At 45.5% G+C, this 19975-nt stretch overlaps 1 protein-coding gene across 1 annotated transcript in view; it reads left to right on the top strand.

The window, feature by feature from the left end:
* The window catches only part of ALPK1 (alpha kinase 1), a 28477-nt gene extending 9718 nt beyond the window's left edge, over positions 1–18759 (top strand). Inside the window, exons 3-13 of the mRNA XM_009957511.2 lie at positions 5456–5654; positions 6955–7014; positions 8668–8754; positions 9467–9543; positions 11124–11219; positions 11724–11828; positions 12252–14271; positions 15059–15212; positions 15849–16011; positions 17821–18007; positions 18563–18759. Coding sequence (XP_009955813.2) covers positions 5456–5654; positions 6955–7014; positions 8668–8754; positions 9467–9543; positions 11124–11219; positions 11724–11828; positions 12252–14271; positions 15059–15212; positions 15849–16011; positions 17821–18007; positions 18563–18759 — 3345 coding nt within the window. The remainder of the gene's footprint in view (positions 1–5455; positions 5655–6954; positions 7015–8667; positions 8755–9466; positions 9544–11123; positions 11220–11723; positions 11829–12251; positions 14272–15058; positions 15213–15848; positions 16012–17820; positions 18008–18562) is intronic.
* Positions 18760–19975: the final 1216 nt, after the last annotated feature.

Raw genomic sequence — 19975 nt, 5'->3', positions numbered from 1 at the left:
CTGTGGCACCCCAGGCCTCCCTTACGTTGCACGATCCCCGGCGCTTTATCAATGGGAAGTATCAGAGATCAGGTGCAGGCAGGAGAGCTTCAGCTGTCCGGGGTGACCGGCCTGATGCTGCCAGCGTGCAGCGCTGCAGAGCACTCAGTCTTCCCACTGCCTATGTGGGAAAACTACAGCAGAACTTGTGTGAAACACCAAATAAAAAAATGGGAAGTCTGGTCCTCATCTGAGTCCCAGATGCAGTTTCGTGGAGTATTTCCTCCCTGGAGAAGACTTTAAATGTTGTATTACTGAAATCGCTGTGTTGTGTTTTCCTGACAAATCAAACTACTTCTCAAATAGGTTGATGTTTTGAGGACACGGACTTAGGAAAGAGACTCTTGTATTTTTAGCTGATTATGGTGGTCTTGATGCCACCCTCTTGGGGGGGGTTCTGCCACTGGCACTTAGCTATTTTTAAGTATTAAAATATCACCTTCAACTTAGTATTTTAATGCACGACAGGGAACCGCCACAGTAGTTTAGGGATAGTCTAGAGCTTGAGCACAGCAGGACAAATCAGGCTCACAAAATGATTGTTGCACCTATCCTTGGTAATAATTAAGAACAGGCGCTCCTGCAGATGACTGCAGTCCCCAAAACCCCTTCTGCCTTGTCAGATACAAGAGGATTCCAGGAACTCCCTCTCGAGGAGCTTCCATGGTGCTTTAAAGGGTTCTGCTTCTGTCCTCACCCCAAAATGCTGCTCTTCAGCAGCCTGAGCCGCCTGCTGCTTTCCTCCCTCCTGAGACCGCTCAAGTTTGTCATGCAGGTGGTTCTCCCATGAGTAGGGGCACTCCCTTCGTTACTGCTACCCAGTGCTGAGTGCTACGTGCCCAATGGCAGCTGGATCAGGGATGGTGCCTTCTCTGCTTTGTGTTGATGGGCTGTGGGAGGCCCTCTCTGTCCTACAAGGGGTGGAGCTGGTCCTGCCAGTGGGACCCTCCAGGCGCTGCTCTGCTGGAGCTCTGCTTCCTGCAAACAGCCGTGGCTCTCAGCGAGGGAGTGGAAGCCGAGAGCAGCCCGTGGAATGTCCTGATAGCGGTACAATGAAATCTGTGGCAAGTTAAATTGCAAAGAAGGGGTGCTCTTGAGAAAAGCGGGAGTTATTCTCCCTCTAGTACTTCCTCAGTTGGTGAAGGAAGATGTGGTGGGTTGTAAAAAAGCGACCCATTCTGTGGTGTTTTGAGCTGCTAATAATGGACCTAGTGCTGCTCCCATTGAACAAACACCCAACTCTCCATTGCCTTCAGGGTGAATAACTTGAGCTAATTAACAGCTTCAGAAGCTCAGGCCATTAAATGGGGTTCTCTGCCGCTCTAGGCAGGGAGGGAAGTGTCCAGGAGCTTCTTATTCCTCAGTCTGCAGCTATTTAGTGTGCGACTTGACTGTCCCGTGTTTCAAGCGTATCCGTCTGCACCTCACGGACGTGATTTCTTCTGCCCATCACAGAGGTGGTAGGAGGCTTAATTCCTTGTTGTTTGTTGTGTGAGCTCTGATTGCCAGCTGAAAGGCAGAGATTGATAGAGAAGTCCCATGCGGTGACAGCAGCTTTGGTCTCTTGGAAAGACAGGCTTTGCTAACAGCGAGTGGGGTAAAAGGGTGAAAGACTTCAGCCAAATCCATTGGTGTTGTGACTCTGTGTTTAATCTGACAGGGGACGAACATAGGGGGAAAGAAAACCAGACAATTTGTTAGGGTTCAGTGAAGTGCTAACTAGGAACAGCTCTTGGGAGAGAGCTAAAGCACCTGGAAGTACGTGTCACTGAAACTCCTGCCTTGTGCACAGAATTGGAAATGCTTTGTTGACTGCTCTTGGTTTTGTTGGTTTGTTTTTTTTTTAAAAAAAAAGATTTTAAACCTTAACTGGCATTGCAAATTAAACGAAGACTGAAACAAGTCTGAGAAAAATGCATATAAGCAAACACAGAAATCCAGAGCCGTCTGCAAAACTGCGGGGACACTCTGAAAATGAAATGATTCCTGCCCCTGCTTTCTAGCCTCGCTGCTTGCAGAGGGGTTTTTCCAAAGGGGAGCCTCCCGAGCCCGCAGGCTGGAGCAGGGGGCTTGCCTCTGGGATCTTCGCTTTATAAAGAGGGCAGAGAGAGTGGATTAAACCAATATTTCATTTATTTGGGCTTGTAATTCCTCTTACATCAGCTGCCACATAAAGATTTTCCCCTATTTTCTTCCCCTCCTCCTCATCCTCATTTACTATGCACCAATAATTTCCCTTTGACGCTTTCCTGCCAGTCCTAGTGCCAGATGGCCCCAGTTCTGAGCTTCTCCCCTCTCTTGGGAGCGGCCCCCATTGTCAATGCAAAGGAGGCGTCGTGGCTTTGAACCCAAAGCTGGGACCCAAACTTCAGCCCCGGCTTGAGGAGGAGCTAACCCACTAATGCAGGAAACCATGCAAACAGCACACCCTCCCACTCATCGCCATTAAGGGAAAAAACCCTTCACTAAAGGCTGTTTTGCATTTCCCCCAATGGTCCGTGTATAGAAATCTGGTGCAAATTTAATTCTCTCACCACCTGATTCCACTTCCCAGCCGCGAGGTTCCCTTTGTGCCATAAACTCAATTAGACATATGCATTTCACATCATGGACACAGATGTGAAAACAAAGTGCGCACGTACCTCGCTCTTTCTTTCTCTCTCTCTCTCTCTCTGTGGATGTGCCTACATCAGCTTTAAAGCGATAAAGAAAGTGAGTAAAGCTGTTTAGGGCGCTAGCCTGCTATGCAGAACAAAGTGGCCGGCTGCGGCGAGCAGCGCCGAGTTGCTGATTGTGTTGGGGTAGGCTGTGACATCTTGGAAGTCAATAGGGTTTCCCTGGGTCTGGGCTGGGTGACAGGGAGCCGCTCCTCCGTTTCATTTCAGAGTGGCATGGGGAGGGTGTTTGGGTGCGTGCCCTGCACGCCGGTGCATTAGCTGTAGGTGCTGAGGAATTTTCCAGCCACACGAGTTGGCAGGGAATGAAAGGAGCGGGTATTAATTTCTTGGTGTACTGCTCAGAACAGGGGGGACGTAATTGCGAAGGTTGACATCGAACCGTGTTTCTGTGTGCCACACAGCATGCAGCCCTGCCTTTTTTTTTAAAAAATAACCGAGTTTCTCTCCCTGGCTTGACTTTTCTACATTTTATATCCATTTGGGTTTGGAGAGGGACACAAGAGGTTTCGGCATTGAGCGGAGAGTTAAATTATGCAGCTGCAAGACTGCCAAGCCCTTTAGAATAGGATGCTTCGTTTAGATTTTCCACAATGCTATTGAAGTGCTTATTTTCCTCCTGAAGAGACACAAACAGATGCAAACTTCTGTAAACACTTTAGAAATGAATTCAGTGAGTTTGGCCTCTCAGCAGTGCTCAATAGCTGACAGAAAAATGTCTAATTAGTGCAAGTGGAAATAATAGGGCCACTTGGATTCCTTCCATCCTCCTCCAAGTCTACTTTTCCTAGGAACTCAAAGGCTCTTTTGTTTGGTAGGTCACCCTCTCTCAGGCTTTTGTGCTCCGATCTATTAAAGGAAGAAGGGGAGGAAAAAAAAATAGATTAGGCGATGCTCTCTGCTTAAATATATGGCCTGTTGATGAGCATTTCGAATGGCTGGTTTGCAGTGTCAGTTTACAGGTGCTTGGAGAGGGGGATTCCTCCATTGTTGGCCGGCACAAGCGGAGTTGTGCGTGCCCGGCTCCAGGAATCCTTTTCAAGTGCTATCCTCTTAGAAAACCCAACTCGGGCTCAGGGAAAAAAAGAAAAAAGGAAATTTGTACAAATCTGCCTTGCTGAAGTGCAAACAAGCTATCAAATGCTTGCAACAGATCCGTGCTGCGCTCCGGCCTTCGTGCCATGTACCGTTGGCTCTTCTCCAAAGGGTTTGACGTGGGCTCTCTCCCACACACCTCAGACGGTGGTTATGCCGCTCAGAATCAAGAACGAGTCTTGCCGTCAGATCATGGGGCTCTGAGCTGAAAGCAAAGAGAATAGAAATGAGGCTGGGGAGGAGTCCCCAGAAGCCTGAGCGACCTCTAAAGCAGCCCATTGCTGTCTCTCTGGCTCTGCCTGTGCGTTTACACAAGGAAGGCAAGGGAATGAGACAAAAATGGGAGAGAGCTGCCAAACTTGATGTTTTAGTGGGGATTTGGACAAAGTTTTCTTGGCAGTCTCTCATCCTCTGATACTGCTGTGGGGCCTGATCCTCCCTCCTCTGTGTGGCTTTTGCTCTGTCATGAGTGGAGTTACTCGCTGACATGAATGAGGTGAGAAACGCATCCTTTTTCTGAGGAGGCTATGTATGGTTTAAGGTGGTTTCTTTCCTCTTGTGATTGACCAGGTGTTCAAGCCATGCTCTCCATAGGCAGCGTGAGGTTGCTGAATAGCTGGTGGCCATGGAGGTCAGGGCACCCACGAGGCTCCGTAGCCGAGGAGATGGGTCTTGCCTTACAGCCGATGGCTGTGTTTCAGGCAGATGTTCCAGTGAAACAATGACTGGATCCCATCCTGCGTGACACACCTGTAAAAAGGGAATTGCCTGGATGTCAGTGTGTGGAACGTCTCCTTGCTCCACCAGGCAAGAGTGCAAACCCCTGCCCACCATGGGAAGAGGTCGGTTTTCGGTAGATGTCCCCAGGTCCATGTGGACTTCTGCAAGCATGATGAGGCTGTGTGCCTCCTCATGGCTGTCTTTGCTGGCCTCCTGTCCTCTTAACAGCATGCTATCTCAGGAGCTCCGGCTGATTCCTCACGTTGGTGTGATGGCTCGACGGCTGTGCGAAGCCGAGAGGGTTCATACAGACTTAGTAGTCATTAAAGACGACCTACAGGGGAAAAACGTCAGACTCCTGGTCTGTTGCTTGTTTGTGGTGTACAAAGGAGTGGATGGCTTGAGCCCCACCTGGGACAATGGTTATAGTGACCATTTCCAGTCTTTACAGACTCATGTCCCCCTTTTAAACTAATTATTATTACTGCTAGTAATCTGTTGGGCGTGATTTAATGCGTTAACAGACCGCCAAATTATTCGGTTCCAAATACTAAACAACAATTAGAAAGACAAAAAAAATCAGGAATGATATCTACGGCTCGAACAAAATTAACAGCCGGAACCTTCCTATCTTAAAAATGAACATATGATCAGCAATAGTCATAATGATAGGTTATAATAAATCCTATCTGATCACTGCCACAAAGACTTTCTCTGTTATATAAATACTGAGGAACATAAAGGTTATAAGGTGAGTAGAAATTTTGAGATAGCCTCTTAATTGCTAGTGAATATTGGGTTCTTGTGATGTTCAGTACTTCACTTGCTGTAAAACCGCTAAAGCTGGATATCTTCTGTAGAGTTCACTGAGCGTTTGCAAGGTGAGTTTCTCCAAGGCTGCCCCATGGCACTGGTGTTCTTTTCAGGTTTATCTGAAAGCTTCCATCATGGTCAAGGACTGCGTAACGGCAACTGCCATTGTGTTCCTGATTGACCGGTTCCTGTATTGGATTGATGCCTCCAGCAAACTCCTTCAGATTGCCAAGGGTCTGCACAGGCTGCAGCCCACCGCGCCCATCAGTCCTCAGGTGCTCATCCGCCAGGCTCGCCTCTCCGTCAACACAGGTACCGCTCCGTTTTCGCAGCTCAAGCCCAATTAGGAACTACTTGACTTTGAAGAAGACACTTTGTCCCTCGCTGGGGATGACATGCTTGCAGCCCCGGTGCCATCTTTTCAAACGCACGGCCCACTCCCAGCCCCCTTGAGCCCTCCCAGCTCCTCTCACTAGCACAAAGGGGCTGCTATAAAGGGTTTCAGAGCCAAAAGCAGGAGAGAAAATTGTGAAAGGGTGTGGAAAATACTAATTGGAGCTTTTGTTCCTTAACAAATCTTCCCTGCTGGTTTCAAACAGGGATATCTGAATTGCTATACTTCTGACCAAGAGTCTTTAAAAAGTAAATTAGAATCCCGGCATTTTCTCTGCACTGTCCCAGCTGCTTTTTTTTTCTTTTTTTTCAGTGGGACCACTTGACTATGCAAACAATGCAGCTTACAACCCCTCCAGGATAAACTGATTTTTAAAAAAAAAAAAATTCCGTCATTCCTATAACGTGGGCAACACCTGAAGGATTCTTAATGTATCATCCCACTGGGGAGAAGAAAACAAAGCCAGACAAACCTGCTCTGAAAAACCCAACTGAGGCATATTTCATTTGCAGAAAAGAGAGCTATAAGTTTCCCGCGCAGCCATTTTTATTTGTGGCTGTGGACTAACGCTGCCATTGCCATGGTGGCTGGGTACTGGCACGTTCCAATTGATGGGCTAGTTCAGCCAGCACTTTAACTGCTTCGTGGGCTGGAACAGCCCTCTTGAATTCAGCTGGACAGTTGAGATGAAAAGCAAGGTTCCACATGAGTCAGTCAGGCTGATCAAAGTAGACCTTAAGGTGTCTCCTGCAGCCCATCAGCCCTGCCACGGGTGACTCCGGCCGTGCGACAAAACCTCTGAGCTGTACGACACGGGGCTGAAAGGCAGAATCCCCGCTTTGTGTTGCCTGCTGCATCCTGTCTGTGTATTTTCTGGCTATATATTCTGTGCTGGAGCTGGTCCTTACAAGCTAGGCAGAGCTAGCTTCTTGACAAGATTTTCTGAAGAAAGTGGCTGGCTGGAAACAGTTGCCTCATCAGCGTTTTCTGCAGTATTTGTTGTATATGTGATAGCCTGTGTCCGAGAGATTCCTGAGCACGGGGTAGCACCTGCAGCGCATACTGCCTCGGAGAGTTTAGTCTAAGTGTGGACACGCTGACAGTGCTGGCAAGAAGAGTACAATTTGCAGGGGCTTTTGCTGATTAATATTTTTGTTCACTTCATGCCACATGATACGTTTTTATATTCATTTTCTATCTTTTCTTTTTTTTTTTCAGGTAAACTTTTAAAAGCTGAATATATCCTAAGCAGCCTTATTAATGACAGTGGAGCAACAGGTACGTATGTATTTCTTTTCCAGTTTCAGAGTTCATATTTTTGATACTAATTTTAATAGTCGCACAATCTTCAAATACACCCAGTCTGACCTCAGTAATGACTCCTTACATCATGTTGCTCTTTTCTTCACCGTTCTTTGGTGGAAATGGCAAACTTTGTCTTGAAATTTCCGTAATTCACCCTTGTATATCTTCATCTGGGTGGGAAAATATTCTGGATTGACAGCCTTCCTACTAATTTCTCTGCCCAGAGAATTTTCAAATGTGGACCAATTTCAAGCAATTAGCTGACGTAGAAAACAAAGACGACTGCCTCCTCCCCAAAAATCCAGATTGTTAGATTAATGCTTATCCTCCAAATTCACACCGATCCTACAAACTAAATGAATGGTTTATTCTAGACCTGTAGCAGACTGCAGTGCAATTATTTAGTATCTTTTGGGGTTAAGAGACAGTGAGTTTCTTAAAAAGAAAGTGAGTGAGTCCTGGTTCTTACAGCACTTCCTTCTATTGCTGAATAGACATGCTAAATTGTGAAAATGCAGGATGGTGTTTGTAGAAATTACTTTTTTTTTTCTCTTTCTGTCAAACAACTATACAGATCTGGAGGAATGTGTAGTATTTCTAATGGTAAGAATTCATTAATTTTGACAGACATCCATAATTATTGTTTAGTTATGGTTTTGAGACAATACATTTTAGGGTTTTGTATCTGTTCTCCATTTTCTTAGCCTTCAGGGTTTAGTTTGTCAATACATTCAGGTATATATTGTCAATACATTCAGGAATATATTCAGGTATATACAACCATGAAGCTTAGAAAATTAAAGAAGCCTCTTCTGGGTTTTGTTGGTTATTTTTCCTGTGAAACTGAGATGCTCATACACAGAGGGCCTTCATGCCAGAGGGATTTAAACAAAATACCAGCTCTCGCTATCAAAGTAGAACTGGCTATGCAAAACACTGCATTTTATCTCTCTTGAGACTGTGCTTTTCTTTAAAGATTATTTCATACTGTTCAATTACAATGTTTGTTTAACTTTGAAGATGTGTTGTTGAACAGATACTTCATGCTGAGAATTGCAGTGAAATGTTCACAATACTTAGGAAAGCTTAGTGATTTTATTTCATATTCTATTCTGAAATCCAGTTTAGATTTGATAATGAAAGACTTTGTATAACTAGTCGTACTGTGTTCACATGAAAGCTATTGTTTTATTCTTCTTGAGGTACTGATACCTGAAGAGAAAACATATTTTGCCAATGGTTAGAAGTGTTTTGTTCTGCTGTATATACTGGTGACAACAAAGTTATCCCCTATTAACCCTTTTGACTAGTGTTTAGTGAAACTCTGTACAATGTTTATATACAATGACTTTTTGTTACTTCACAGAAGAGAGGTACCTTTCACTTTTAACATTGTTTTTATGCTCTGTGTAGCTGTCAGTCAAGCTACATACCCATATAGCTGTCTACTTATATTCCTTAACGCACTGTCACTTTGTCATCTATCTGACTGTAAGTCCTGACTCAAACCAGCTGAATTCGATGGGGAGAACCCTGGCAGTTTACTGGGATTTGGGTTACCCTCAGAGGCTTAAAATGACAGCAATGTGTTTCATTCTCTGCTGAGATTTTCCACTCTTTCCTCAGGTACCTGGCGATACGCTAAGGCAAGCGATAGGATTCTCGTGCAGTCAGTCTGCTTACAAATCAGAGGACAGATTCTGCAAAAGCTTGGTAAGGCTTTTTTCTATAAACATCTGCTCAAGGTTTTCCCTTATTTCTTTTTCTTTGCAGTCAAGCTTTGTGCAAATTTGGCATATGTCAGAGTTTTAGCTTGTGTAGAACACCTGCCTGATGACCGTAACACAGCCACAGAGGATGAGTTGTACCCCTGTCTATTTGCAGCAAGGACCTAGAGCCATGTACCAAGCAAACACATTTTAGAAACTATAATTTTTTTACTAATCTTACCAGAAGTCAAGAAGCTTTCTGACATGTTGTTCCCTTTTGTTTCCCGGGCTACTCTGTGTTTGCCAACGCTTTTCCCCAATTCTCTGTTCCCAAGGACATGCAGTAGTTTTATCACAGGTACATCACAGAAATTTCCTCTCTCAAGACAAGAAAATCCCTAGTTTTCAGAGTGATGGGCTTCTGTATGCAGGGCTTGGTACTTGAAGCCAACAGCCTTAATCTTTTGCTTTTGATGTGACCTCTCATCTTCCATGACTGTTGAGCTGAAGTCTTTTATGAGCATGAAATGTGTGTTTATGCACAGCCGAAAGCTCAAGGAAACTAATAAATGTTCAGTGTCACCAAAGCAAAAAAATGCCATGGTATGGTTTTGTACAGTTTTGAGGGCTCCTGACTCAAGGATGTGTAAAAAACACTACTGAAAGCCATCTGTAGCAGTAATCTGCTTTGTGACTCTTTTTCTGATTCGTTTCAGGGATGTGGTATGAGGCAGCGGAGTTGATTTGGGCTTCAGTTGTGGGATATTTCAAACTTCCTCAACCAGATAAAAAGGTAGTATTTCCTTTTCACACTGGATATCCTTGCAGATAATCACTCCAGATTAGCTTTTGTTTGCTTCGGGTAAGTCTTTTAGCAATAATGTTTCAATTACGCACCTCAGACAAGGTTAACATGCAGGACAAATATTCTAGCCAACGTCTGTATTGCACGTTGTTTCCGCATGCATACACAGACTTACGGACACCTTTGTTCCTGCAGGGGAATGAAAGTAATAGTTTTCATTAAGCAGAATGATCTGACGTGAACCATCACCTAGGATGTCGCAGGTGCCTCTGACAAGGACACCCAAAGTGCAGCCGTAGACTTTATTTATTAATTAGGATTAAGGCAATTTTTTTTTCCTAGTACCAAGCGTGTCTACTTGCTGAGCTGCCCTACACTGTCTGTTGTGGGTGGTGGATGTCCCCCGGCTCTGCAGTATCTGAACACCTTGCAACAGATACCGTATCTGTCTTGAACACCTTTGTGAGGCCTGGCCACGCTAATCTTCCCACTGGAGATGAAGCAACAGTCACACCGTGTGCCCGTAGCTAAACAGGAATGTGAACCTAAGTCTGCCAAGGCCTGGGGTGATGCTTTAAGTGGTTTTGTAATTGTACCGCAGCGTAAGATATACCACACAACCAGACCTTGTCACCTTTCCTCTGCCATACCTTAAAGCTTGACCTCCAGCTCGGAACATTTCTCGGGGAGCAAAGATGTGTAGCGCATTTTGCAAAAAGCAGACAGATACTTTCTGGCATTCTTAACTTATTTAGCTGGGCAGACCCTTAGCTAGCGTGTATAGATCGAATCTTCCAGAGAGACAATTAGCAAGTTCATAGATCTGTGTCACATGCTCGTACCTTATTTTTTAATTGGTTCTGTAGGACCAATTACAAACAAACAAACAAAAAACCCCAATTATATCAACACCAAGAACTCTTGACTTTTGTCCAACTCTGTTTATTTGTTTGTTAAACAGTGCACTAAGCTAGAGAAGTGTGTTAAAAAAGATTCTGGTTTTCTTAGGCTACGTGTGATAAGCATTTATTACTTCTGTCATCTCTCTAGACACCCTGGATTTTTTTAGAAAGACTGGGATCAACTGGCCAGTTCTTAAACATAATTTTTAGCTTTCCGTGCTCTTTTCTGAAAAACAAATTGAGTCTTTTTTCAGATGTGATTAGCCAAGGACTTAATGCGGCTTTTGATGATAGCACGAGATTTCACTTTCATTCTCACAAACAGCACCTTGAGAAAATGCAATGCTAAGGAAAATGCAATGCTATTCTTGGGAAAATGCAACGCTATTTTAAGTTGAAATCTAGAGCTAGTGGTCATAGGGATAGCTGCCACTCATGGAAACTTGTACGTATCCACCAGGCTACGCTTTCTGCAAGTTGAAATCAATAAAAGCCTACCAAGGTGACATCTCTGAATTTCTTAGCAGTGCTTCTCTTTGGATCTTGTTTGGTTGGTTTGGCTTGTTTTTTTCCGGTATGTTCTACACACAACCTACTTTACTGTGAGCAGCAAAATTTAAAATACCAGGGGAAAAACACTATAATAGTTTTCCATTTCTTTTTCAGGGAATTGCTACTTCCTTGGGTATTATGGCAGACATCTTTGCTTCCATGAATGAGAAGGATTATGTACGTTTTAAAACCAATGCTGAGATTGACCTGGTAAGACTTGGTTGGGTATTTGTGTGTGTAGGTCCTTCAGATGGACTGTATATTGTTGACCCAAAGTCACCTATGCTTTGTTCTTCCTCCAGTCCCTCTCCTGTGCTGAGAGGGCTGAAGAAACTTCCATTGCTTCTGGTGAGAAAGTTCATTAGCACCTAGATGGAAGAATACCTTGCTTCAGTGAAAAAAAAACATCAAGAGTATTTATGGGGTGTCTGTGTAATATATAGAACATTTATAGGGTCAAAAAGTGACACGGTGGTGGTAAGCATGAGCAAAAAGGCTCTTGCAGAAACAGACCTGGCTGTTGTTGCTTAAGATACAACCTCCCACTCTATCAAAGACTCGAAGGTCTCGGAGAGCTCTAGGAACCTACAACAGACAAGAAACAAATCCCAAGCTGCCTTGCTTCAATCTAACAGAGTTGCTTACCCGGTAGACCTATCTCTTTGAAAAGAAAGCCTTTGAGATGAGGTTTTCCCTCTTTTTCCATTTCACTAGAGCCTTCTCCAAGAGTTCAGCCATCGCTTGTTATCAGCTGCTGAGGCCTGCAAACTAGCGGCGGTCTACAGCCAGTACACCCCACTGTTTGTCCTCACAGCCGTGGTAAGTATTAGCCTTCGTTCTGAAAGTGTTATTTGTATAAGAGAAGAGTCCAGGCTATTCAATCTGGCTGTAATCCAGTTTTCAAACATTGCATCATACAGGGTATTGTGTCTGTGTTGTGGGTATGATGCTGCTCTGCACTCCAATCAGAAGCTAAGCAGATGGGCAGAGAGCAGTATCTGTCCACAGAGTGACGGTGGGCTTTCAAGCCCATCTGGGAATGCTGCTTCTCCTGTAACTACAGCTATATTTCAAAGGAAAAAGGGCAAGATTATTTCCTCCAGGAAACACAGCAGCAGGCAGTTAAAGCCGATGTTTGCTTCAAATTGGGAAGGGAAAGAAACGTATTTTTTCCTCCCTTTCATTATCTCTTACAGAGGTCCACGTTTTTAATTCCTTCATTCCTCTTTCGTCCCCTCCCAGAACATCCGTGGTGTGTGTTTGCTGTCCTATAGTCACTCCAAGGACTGTCCCCCAGAAAAGAGGAAGTTCTACTTGTCCGAAGCCAAAGAATCCTTTGAGATCGGCCTCCTCACCAAAAACGATCAGACTCCCGTCACCAGCAAGCAGGAGCTCCATAGTTTCATCAAAGCCGCTTTCTGCCTCACAACCGTTCATCGATGGCTCTATGGGGAGGGTGAGACACTCCGTGAGGTGAGTCAACTCTGTAGAGAAGCCATGGGGAAACTGCATTCATACAGCACTTCGTTTGCAGAAGAGGAAGAGAAAGGAATGCTTGCCAAAGAGATCATGTCCCTGATCACATCCGTGAAGAAACGCCTGCAAGTGGAAAGCTTCCCTAATTCTGATGCCAGGTCTTACGTTCCAGACAGCTATAAAGGCGCAGTGGAAAAACCCATCCTGCAAGGGGAAGCCAGCTTTGAGAAAATCCTTGCCATGCATTCTCAGCATCATCTGTCAGTGTGTGAAGTGTTTGAAAATACTTGCAGGATTCGTAAAACCACACCAGGAGAAACCCAAGTGGGAGCTTGTATCACAGCCTTAAGAACAGAAACCAAAAACATGGACACCGTGTGTACTACTGAAGAAACAGCGTACCAGAGGAAAGGCGCTGCGAAAACGCTGAATTCGCCAACAGCAGGAAGTAGCGCAGAGAAACTCAGTGGCCAGAGAAATAAATACATGGGTTCTGATGTGATGACAATTTCCTTCAATGAAGAGACTGAGCCATTAGGAGTAAAAATCAATGATGAAAACAGTGTTTTCAGCAGACGGCAAAACAGGAGTCAAACCACTGCTTCAGAGAGCTCTTGGTGCAAGCTGTCAAATTCGAGTTACTCTTCCAGCTGGGAGGAATTAAACTTTAATAGCAGCAAAGAATCTCCCAGGGAAGGGCGGCAGCAGGAAAAGAGCTCAGCGGAGGAGCAGTGTTGCACAACAGAATCTGATGAAAATGGTGAAGCTGCATGCTTACGCTTGTTGCCTCCCGGAGCCTGGCATCCTTCCCCCCGGGAGCTTCAACATCGCTGTTGGGGACCTCCTCCGCCTTCCGTAGGGGCAGATACACCTCTAGCTGGGAGGCTGGTGGAGAAGGCATCTCTTTGCGGAGGAGAGCTGCGGGAGGGAAGATGCCGTGGAAGGAGCTCTTCAGAAGAGAAAGCAGTGGAGGTGACCAAAGCAGTCCCTTCCCTCTCCAGCCCTTCCTCTGTTCCGACCAGGCCGGAGGAAGAGGAGGAGAAGGAGAAGCCTTCCTCAGGCTGCAGGACCAAGGGCAGCGGCAGGGAGGGCGGTGGCGGTGTCCCCGCGTCCCGGCCCCGGAGCAGGTTTGTGTTGGTCAACCCAGAAGGAGAAACTGCAGATAGCACCGAGGATGATCCCTCCTTTGAGGCACGTCCCCCTACAAACGGGGGTGCTCCTGTACTATCAACGAACTTCGAACCGAAAATGGCCGCTGACTCTTCTGTGCATGACTGGCTGCGGAAATCTGCCAAAGTGCCTGAAGCTGACCCCCAGGCAGAAGCGATAGATGACGCTGAATTTGATTTCATCAGTATGCGAGACTTAGGAAACAATTATCCTACGGCGTCTGTTCCAAAGCGTCAATCAGCTCCCAGTGCACCAACAGCTTTGCCATCGGGGGGAAAGGTAGCTGTAACCAAGCTCTTTGACTGTGCCACTACTGAGGAAGATGAAGAAAAGTCTCAGGACGTGGTGAGCAGCAAGAGACAACCTGCTTCACCTCTGAGCTCGTGGTCCAAATCAGCACAGATGCCCAAGAGTTCCACTGAAGGTCCATTTCTGAACCCAAGGGGAAGTGGTTTTGTCTTTGTGCCTGGAAGAACGAAGGAAGAAGTCCTTGACGCTCGATTTCTGAGGGACGATGATTACTTGCAGCTTCTGGCAGGGGTAGAACGTAATTGGCTTGTCCAGAGACTGAAGCCTACTGGAGTTTTTAAGTCTAAACAGCTTCATAAAGCATACTGTAAGTTTCCACACAGCAATGGGCATTTTCACGCAGCAACAGGTACTCCCACAGAGAACAGTCTTGACTCAGGCTTTTTAGCACAATGTTTTAGTCGTCGTTTATTAGGCCTTAATTGTCTGTTGTTTTATGAGTTTTTGTATAAGAATTTTAGCAATGGAAGAACACTCCCTTAGACCATTTCCTCCTAGTCCTTTTTACCCGTTTGCACATCAGTCACAGCTGCGTGGCAATGGGCTCCACCTCCATGCCCACACAGCCCCTCCTGCTTCAGTCCCTCATGCAAGAGGTAACTTAGGCCGCTGGAGCTCCCTGTGCCAGTTCATCAAGCTCTTTCTACTCCGTAACTTGAGTCTCTGGCTTTGTCACCCATTTAGATTCCACATTTCAGCCCTGCAAACTGTGTGGTTAGGATAATGATTACTTAAGTTAATCATAAACAGCAGCCATACCTGAATATGCAGGCGCTTGATCGAGATACTGAGAAATGCAGAAGCTAGGAGCAACACCGCTATAGGCTGCCTCATTGAGGTCATTAAGTGAAACCCACTTAGAGCTCATCCCATCCTGCATGTCTCAAGCCTGTTTAGCCATTTTTTGTCCTTAATGTAAAATATCCAACTCTGCACCTAGATACCTCTTAGCATATATTTTATAGCCCTGTACTTTTCTTTCAGAGAAGCCTGGCTATCTTATCTCCTGGATGCTGGTTATTTCACCCCTCAGCACAGGCTTAGAGCAGTGCTGTGGAGTTGTCCGTTCTACTTGTGGTGTTTTCTTTTTGTAGCTGCTCTTCTTTTAAAGTACTCAAAGAAATCAGGCCTCTGGACAGGCCAAGAAACGGCTGTGTTCGTTGGGGACTACCTGAAGGTGGCAAAGGAAGGCAAACAGAGAAATGCCTTTTGGATACACTTCCTGCACCAAGAAGAAACCCTGGGAAGGTACTGACCAAACCCATTTCTGAAACGAAGTGTTTAACAATGCTGCTTCTGTGTAAATATGAATGAAAAGTGTCTGTTTCAACCAACATTTGGTTAGATTTTGAATGATTTTCTGTAGCAAGAATGTTTTATGGCTTTCCCAAATGTCTTGGGGATTTTGGCAATCTTTCCCATCACTCCATGTGACTCTACTTTTTAATTTCTGGGAGGAAAAAGCTACTTCACTGTTGTCTTCTAACAGCCATGTTAGTGGTCATTTGCTCATGATGATGCTTAGGCCCGACTTCATCTTTGTCTATGCTGGGATAATCTCATGGGAGCTTAAATGTTGTTTCCTTTTTATTTGACCTATAGTCTCGCTTCAGAGTTGAGAAGACTTGACTGTAAACATTACGGCGTTACGAAACCCCCGTCCTAGGATTTGATTGATCAGTGCAGCGATTTACGCCTGTAAGAGCTATAAAAGAAAAAAATCCCACGAATCCAATCGCTGCCATTTTAAAGGCATCACCAACAGCTGGCTTTGCTTCTGAGCACCCAAGCTCTGCTTTGTAGTGATGTTTCTGTGTCACGAGTAGGGCTTCCCAACAGCCTGCTGCAAATCTGGCTACACCAAACACTTCTCTGTTTGTTTAGGTATGTTGGGAAAGAATATAAGGCAGAGAAAGGACTTCTTCATCATTTCAGTGACGTGGAACGGCAAATGACTGCCCAGTACTATGTGACAGAATTCAACAAAAAGCTGTACGAGCAAAAGGTCCCTACCCAAATCTTTTACATCCCGTCTGCAGTGCTCCTGGTAAGAGCTGTCTTCTTAGCAATACAAAGGGATCGATGGGAAGAGTGTCTGAAGTCAATTTTGATTTCAAAATGCTGGCAGTCAGGCTGCCTCTAGATGACACACTGTCATTCACGTGATCTTACCTGGTAGCTGCGTTTGCTGATTTCAGAACAGAAGACACCCACCTGCAGAGCTGAAAGTTCGTGGGTGCACTGGCAGAAAAGATGCCGTGTACTGTTAGAAGTCAGAAACTCACTTGTAAATGAAGCCAGGGAGTTACCAGGGATAGTTATGAAATCTGAACAGCAAAGTGACCCATTTGAGCACCACGAAAACATTTAAACCTCACTATAACCCAGCAAGTGAGGTTCTTGCAGACAAGGTGATTTGCTGCAGGGCAATTTGGAGGCCTTTTCTTCATAATGCTGAATTTCAGGAACACAGGGCTGGAAAGGACCTGCTTGTGACTCATCAAGTCCGGTGCCCTGATATCACAGGCAACAAGACTGCATAATCCCTTTTTATACTCATTAAGCCCTATCTTAAAAGCAGACATGTTGTGGATTGTGTTTTAACCTTCGTTGCTTCCAATAAGAAATCATTTATAGAGCTGCTGTCTTGATGTCTGGAAACTTTCTGCTATTTTGTAACCCGAAATTAGTCGATTTGTATTTATCGTCTTTCTCACAACTTCTTTGAGGCCTGGGTTTAAGGAAGGAGCAACAATGACATCCCCTCATAGCCTCTGTTCTCTAGGCTAGGGAAGCCAAACTCAGTGTCACCTCAAGATACAGGTCTCTCTTCCCCTGTTCATCTGTGAAGCCTTGAGCCTGCTCTGCTTTAAATTCCCATTTCTTAAATACTGATGATCAGAATTATACAGTGTTCCCCTGAGACCCCTCCACACCTTTTGCAGAGGCAGTAGGAATCCTTACCCTTAGCGAGACCTGCATTTTTCGTGGCCCTATCACACTGGCAGCTCAGATGACTGTCACATAAAGCTCTTTTCCTCAACAATAATCCCGTAGCGTAGAATAGGACACCTTGAACCACAGACAACTTTAAGCCACGGTTCAACTAACTTGTTGAAACAATCTCACCACCGATACAGTGCCCTACAGCCTACCGGTATCTCTCTCTCCACCTGTGTGGGCCGTACTCAGTCACGAGAAGTCTTTTCTGTGTTCTTATGCTTAACTTCCAATTTGATTTGTGTTTCAAATGTGGAAAGCTACCCTCTACGGTACAGAGCTGAGGTGGCAGTTCCGTTATGAGTGGGTGCATGATGGCATGCGACGCATATTACTATTTCTGTTAGCTATTCTGGCACTAGATCTGGCTCTATGCCACTCACTAATAAGGCCTAATGAGAGTCTGGCATCAGTACTTACAAGTCTCTGAACACAGAAATGACCAAAACAACCCTCAAAACCTCCCACTGGTTATTTACACACCCAAGAAGGACAAGGTGCAGGTTTAGGCAAATCTTTTCAGCTTTCTAGCTTATTCTTTAGGCATAGTCTCCTGAAAGAAGTTTCCTATTTGCCGGACAAACTAGATCTTTGTAGAATTTATTGCTCGTGGAGTTTGGCCTGTCAGGCTGATTTTGTGTTGGATCTTGTTCCACCCTTTGTTCCAGTTAAATGTGAGCTCCTTGTCTAAACAGCCTGTGTTTTGAATCAGCAGTGGGTTAACATGGGGGCTCTTTCCATCCATCTTATGATGGAAAGTTCTAGGAGGGAAAAACAAGACTTCTGTTAGAGGAGCTTTAGCATCCTTGTTTTCACATCTCTGCTTGCGTGACTGTCATTAACACTCTTTTCTCAGATACTGGAAGACAGAACTATAAAAGGATGTGTGAGCGTGGAGCCCTACATCCTTGGGGAGTTCGTGAAGCTGTCCAATAACAAAACGGTGGTAAAGAATGAGTACAAAGCCACAGAGTACGGTCTGGCCTACGGCCATTTCTCCTACGAGTTCTCCAACGGAACAGACGTTGTTGTTGACCTGCAAGGTTCGTATTACAATGAACTTCGTTTCTCGTGGGTCCTCTCGTGTTGCAGAATGTGCGATATAAAGGACGTCCTGTCCCTAAATGACGGGGAGTGAGGGAGGTTTGTGCAGGTGTGGTTTTGCCTCGAGCAGTGCTCTTGTTCTCCGCTGTGTCACGGCAAAGGCACGTAAGCCGCGTGCTCCCACGTGTGCCACCGCTTCGTGCCGTGGAGTGGTCTGCATCCAGTTAGACAACAGCCAGTCTGCAAGGAAGTGTCTTGTGGAACCATCTAGAGGGGAACCACTGAAAGAGGCAGCCGGCTTTGTCACGGCTCCTCCTTCCTAAAACTGGCAAGCCTAAAAAAAGGTCCCTTATTCAGCTGATGGAGAAATGAGCTCTTTGGTTAAGAGCCATGGATAAAACCTTTCAGACTCAGCCTTTAGCTCACAGGTATCTGGGATACTCATGTCATTAAATATTCATTATGTACCTCTTAGGGTTCAGCTTTTGCTGACGCAGGTGCAAACTGGGAATTACTGAAGCGACAGTAACAGGGCGTGGGCCTTTCTTCCACAGGTTGGGTGACAGGTAACGGGAAAGGCCTCATCTACCTCACAGACCCCCAGATTCATTCTCTTAATAGCAAAGATGTTTCGCTGTCCAACTTTGGGAAGAAAGGGATTTATTACTTCTTCAACGATCAACACGTGGAGTGCAATGAAATCTGTCGCTGCCTTTCTTTAAGAAGACCCTCAGCAGAGCTGCCAATGTAGTCTCACACAAGACAGTCACACAAAGAGGGAGTGACCCATCAGCTGGATGGTATTTTATCCTACATGCCTTTACGAGCGTGTTGTCTTTGTGAGGACAGAGCCACTGAGAACAGATACCCCTGCGAGTCGGGTCAGCCATTACCTGCATGAGTTGGGCAAGTTCTGGTCTTTGCATCCAGGCTGGTAATACCGTGTTGCCGTCTGAACCTCGTGTTGTTACAGCCATCTGTAAGCGTTAACAGAAGAACATGAGAAGAGTAAGAAAACAGCCTCCCAAATTCAGCTAGAGGTGTACTACAAGGTTGTATAAACTTCTAATCCATTCAGACCCAGTGAGGGCAATAGGCACCATCTGCTCTGTGGAAATGGAATATGAAACAGATTGAGACAGAAGCCGGGAGCTGAATTTCAACCATCTGGAAAAATCTCAAAAAATTGTATAAATGCTTCAGGGAACAAATGGGTTTGGTTGGCTTAAAAAATAACAAAGTTTCTTTCAGAGGTGTGTGACCACACAACGTCTAAACAGATGGAAATACGGTTTTAACTGTAACAGCCGTGAAAGCTCTGCTGCTCTGCAAGGCAAAAATAAGTGTTCTTGAACCCAGAGATGCTTTACATGGATAATTTAGAGCTGCTACATTTAACAAACTCTCAGAAGACTTGCCCAAGAGAAGAACAGTTCTCACTTAAGGACAGCACATCTCTTCTGCCTGTAATGAAACTATGAGCACCGCACCTTCGGTGGCGGATTGTGCGACCAGTTCCCACAGGTGATCTCGCAGGACATGAGCGTAGCCACCTGTACAAAGGAGCGGTTCTGGGGGAGGTCCAGCATCTAATGAGCACAGAGTAAGCAGCTTCAGCACCAGCTTTGGTTCCAACTAGGCAGGCAAAGCACCTCCTCCCTTTGAGCCTCTGTCATCCAGCCTCACAGGGCTGCGAGGTGGAAGGTATTCAGGAAGGAGAGGCGCCTTACTCAGCCGCGTCCCTGACAGAAGCGGACGGGAGGAGACTTGCGGTTTGCTGCCGGTAGCAAGGACGAGGCGTCCGATGGGTTGTGCCTCAGTGCTGGTGGAGGCACAGCCTGCAGAGCTTCCAACCTGCTGCTTTTCTGGCGTATCCCAGGAAACACATTTATGAAAGTAAAACGGATGTCCCATGATATTTCAGTGATGTATTTACAGACTGCCTCTACCAACAGCCCACACCAAGA

The sequence above is a fragment of the Leptosomus discolor genome, chromosome 4 (assembly GCF_034619465.1).
Source record: "Leptosomus discolor isolate bLepDis1 chromosome 4, bLepDis1.hap2, whole genome shotgun sequence".
NCBI classification, from domain to species: Eukaryota; Metazoa; Chordata; class Aves; order Leptosomiformes; family Leptosomidae; genus Leptosomus; species Leptosomus discolor.
Note: the sequence above shows the minus strand (reverse complement) of the source record. Positions and strands in the feature narration are given on the sequence as shown.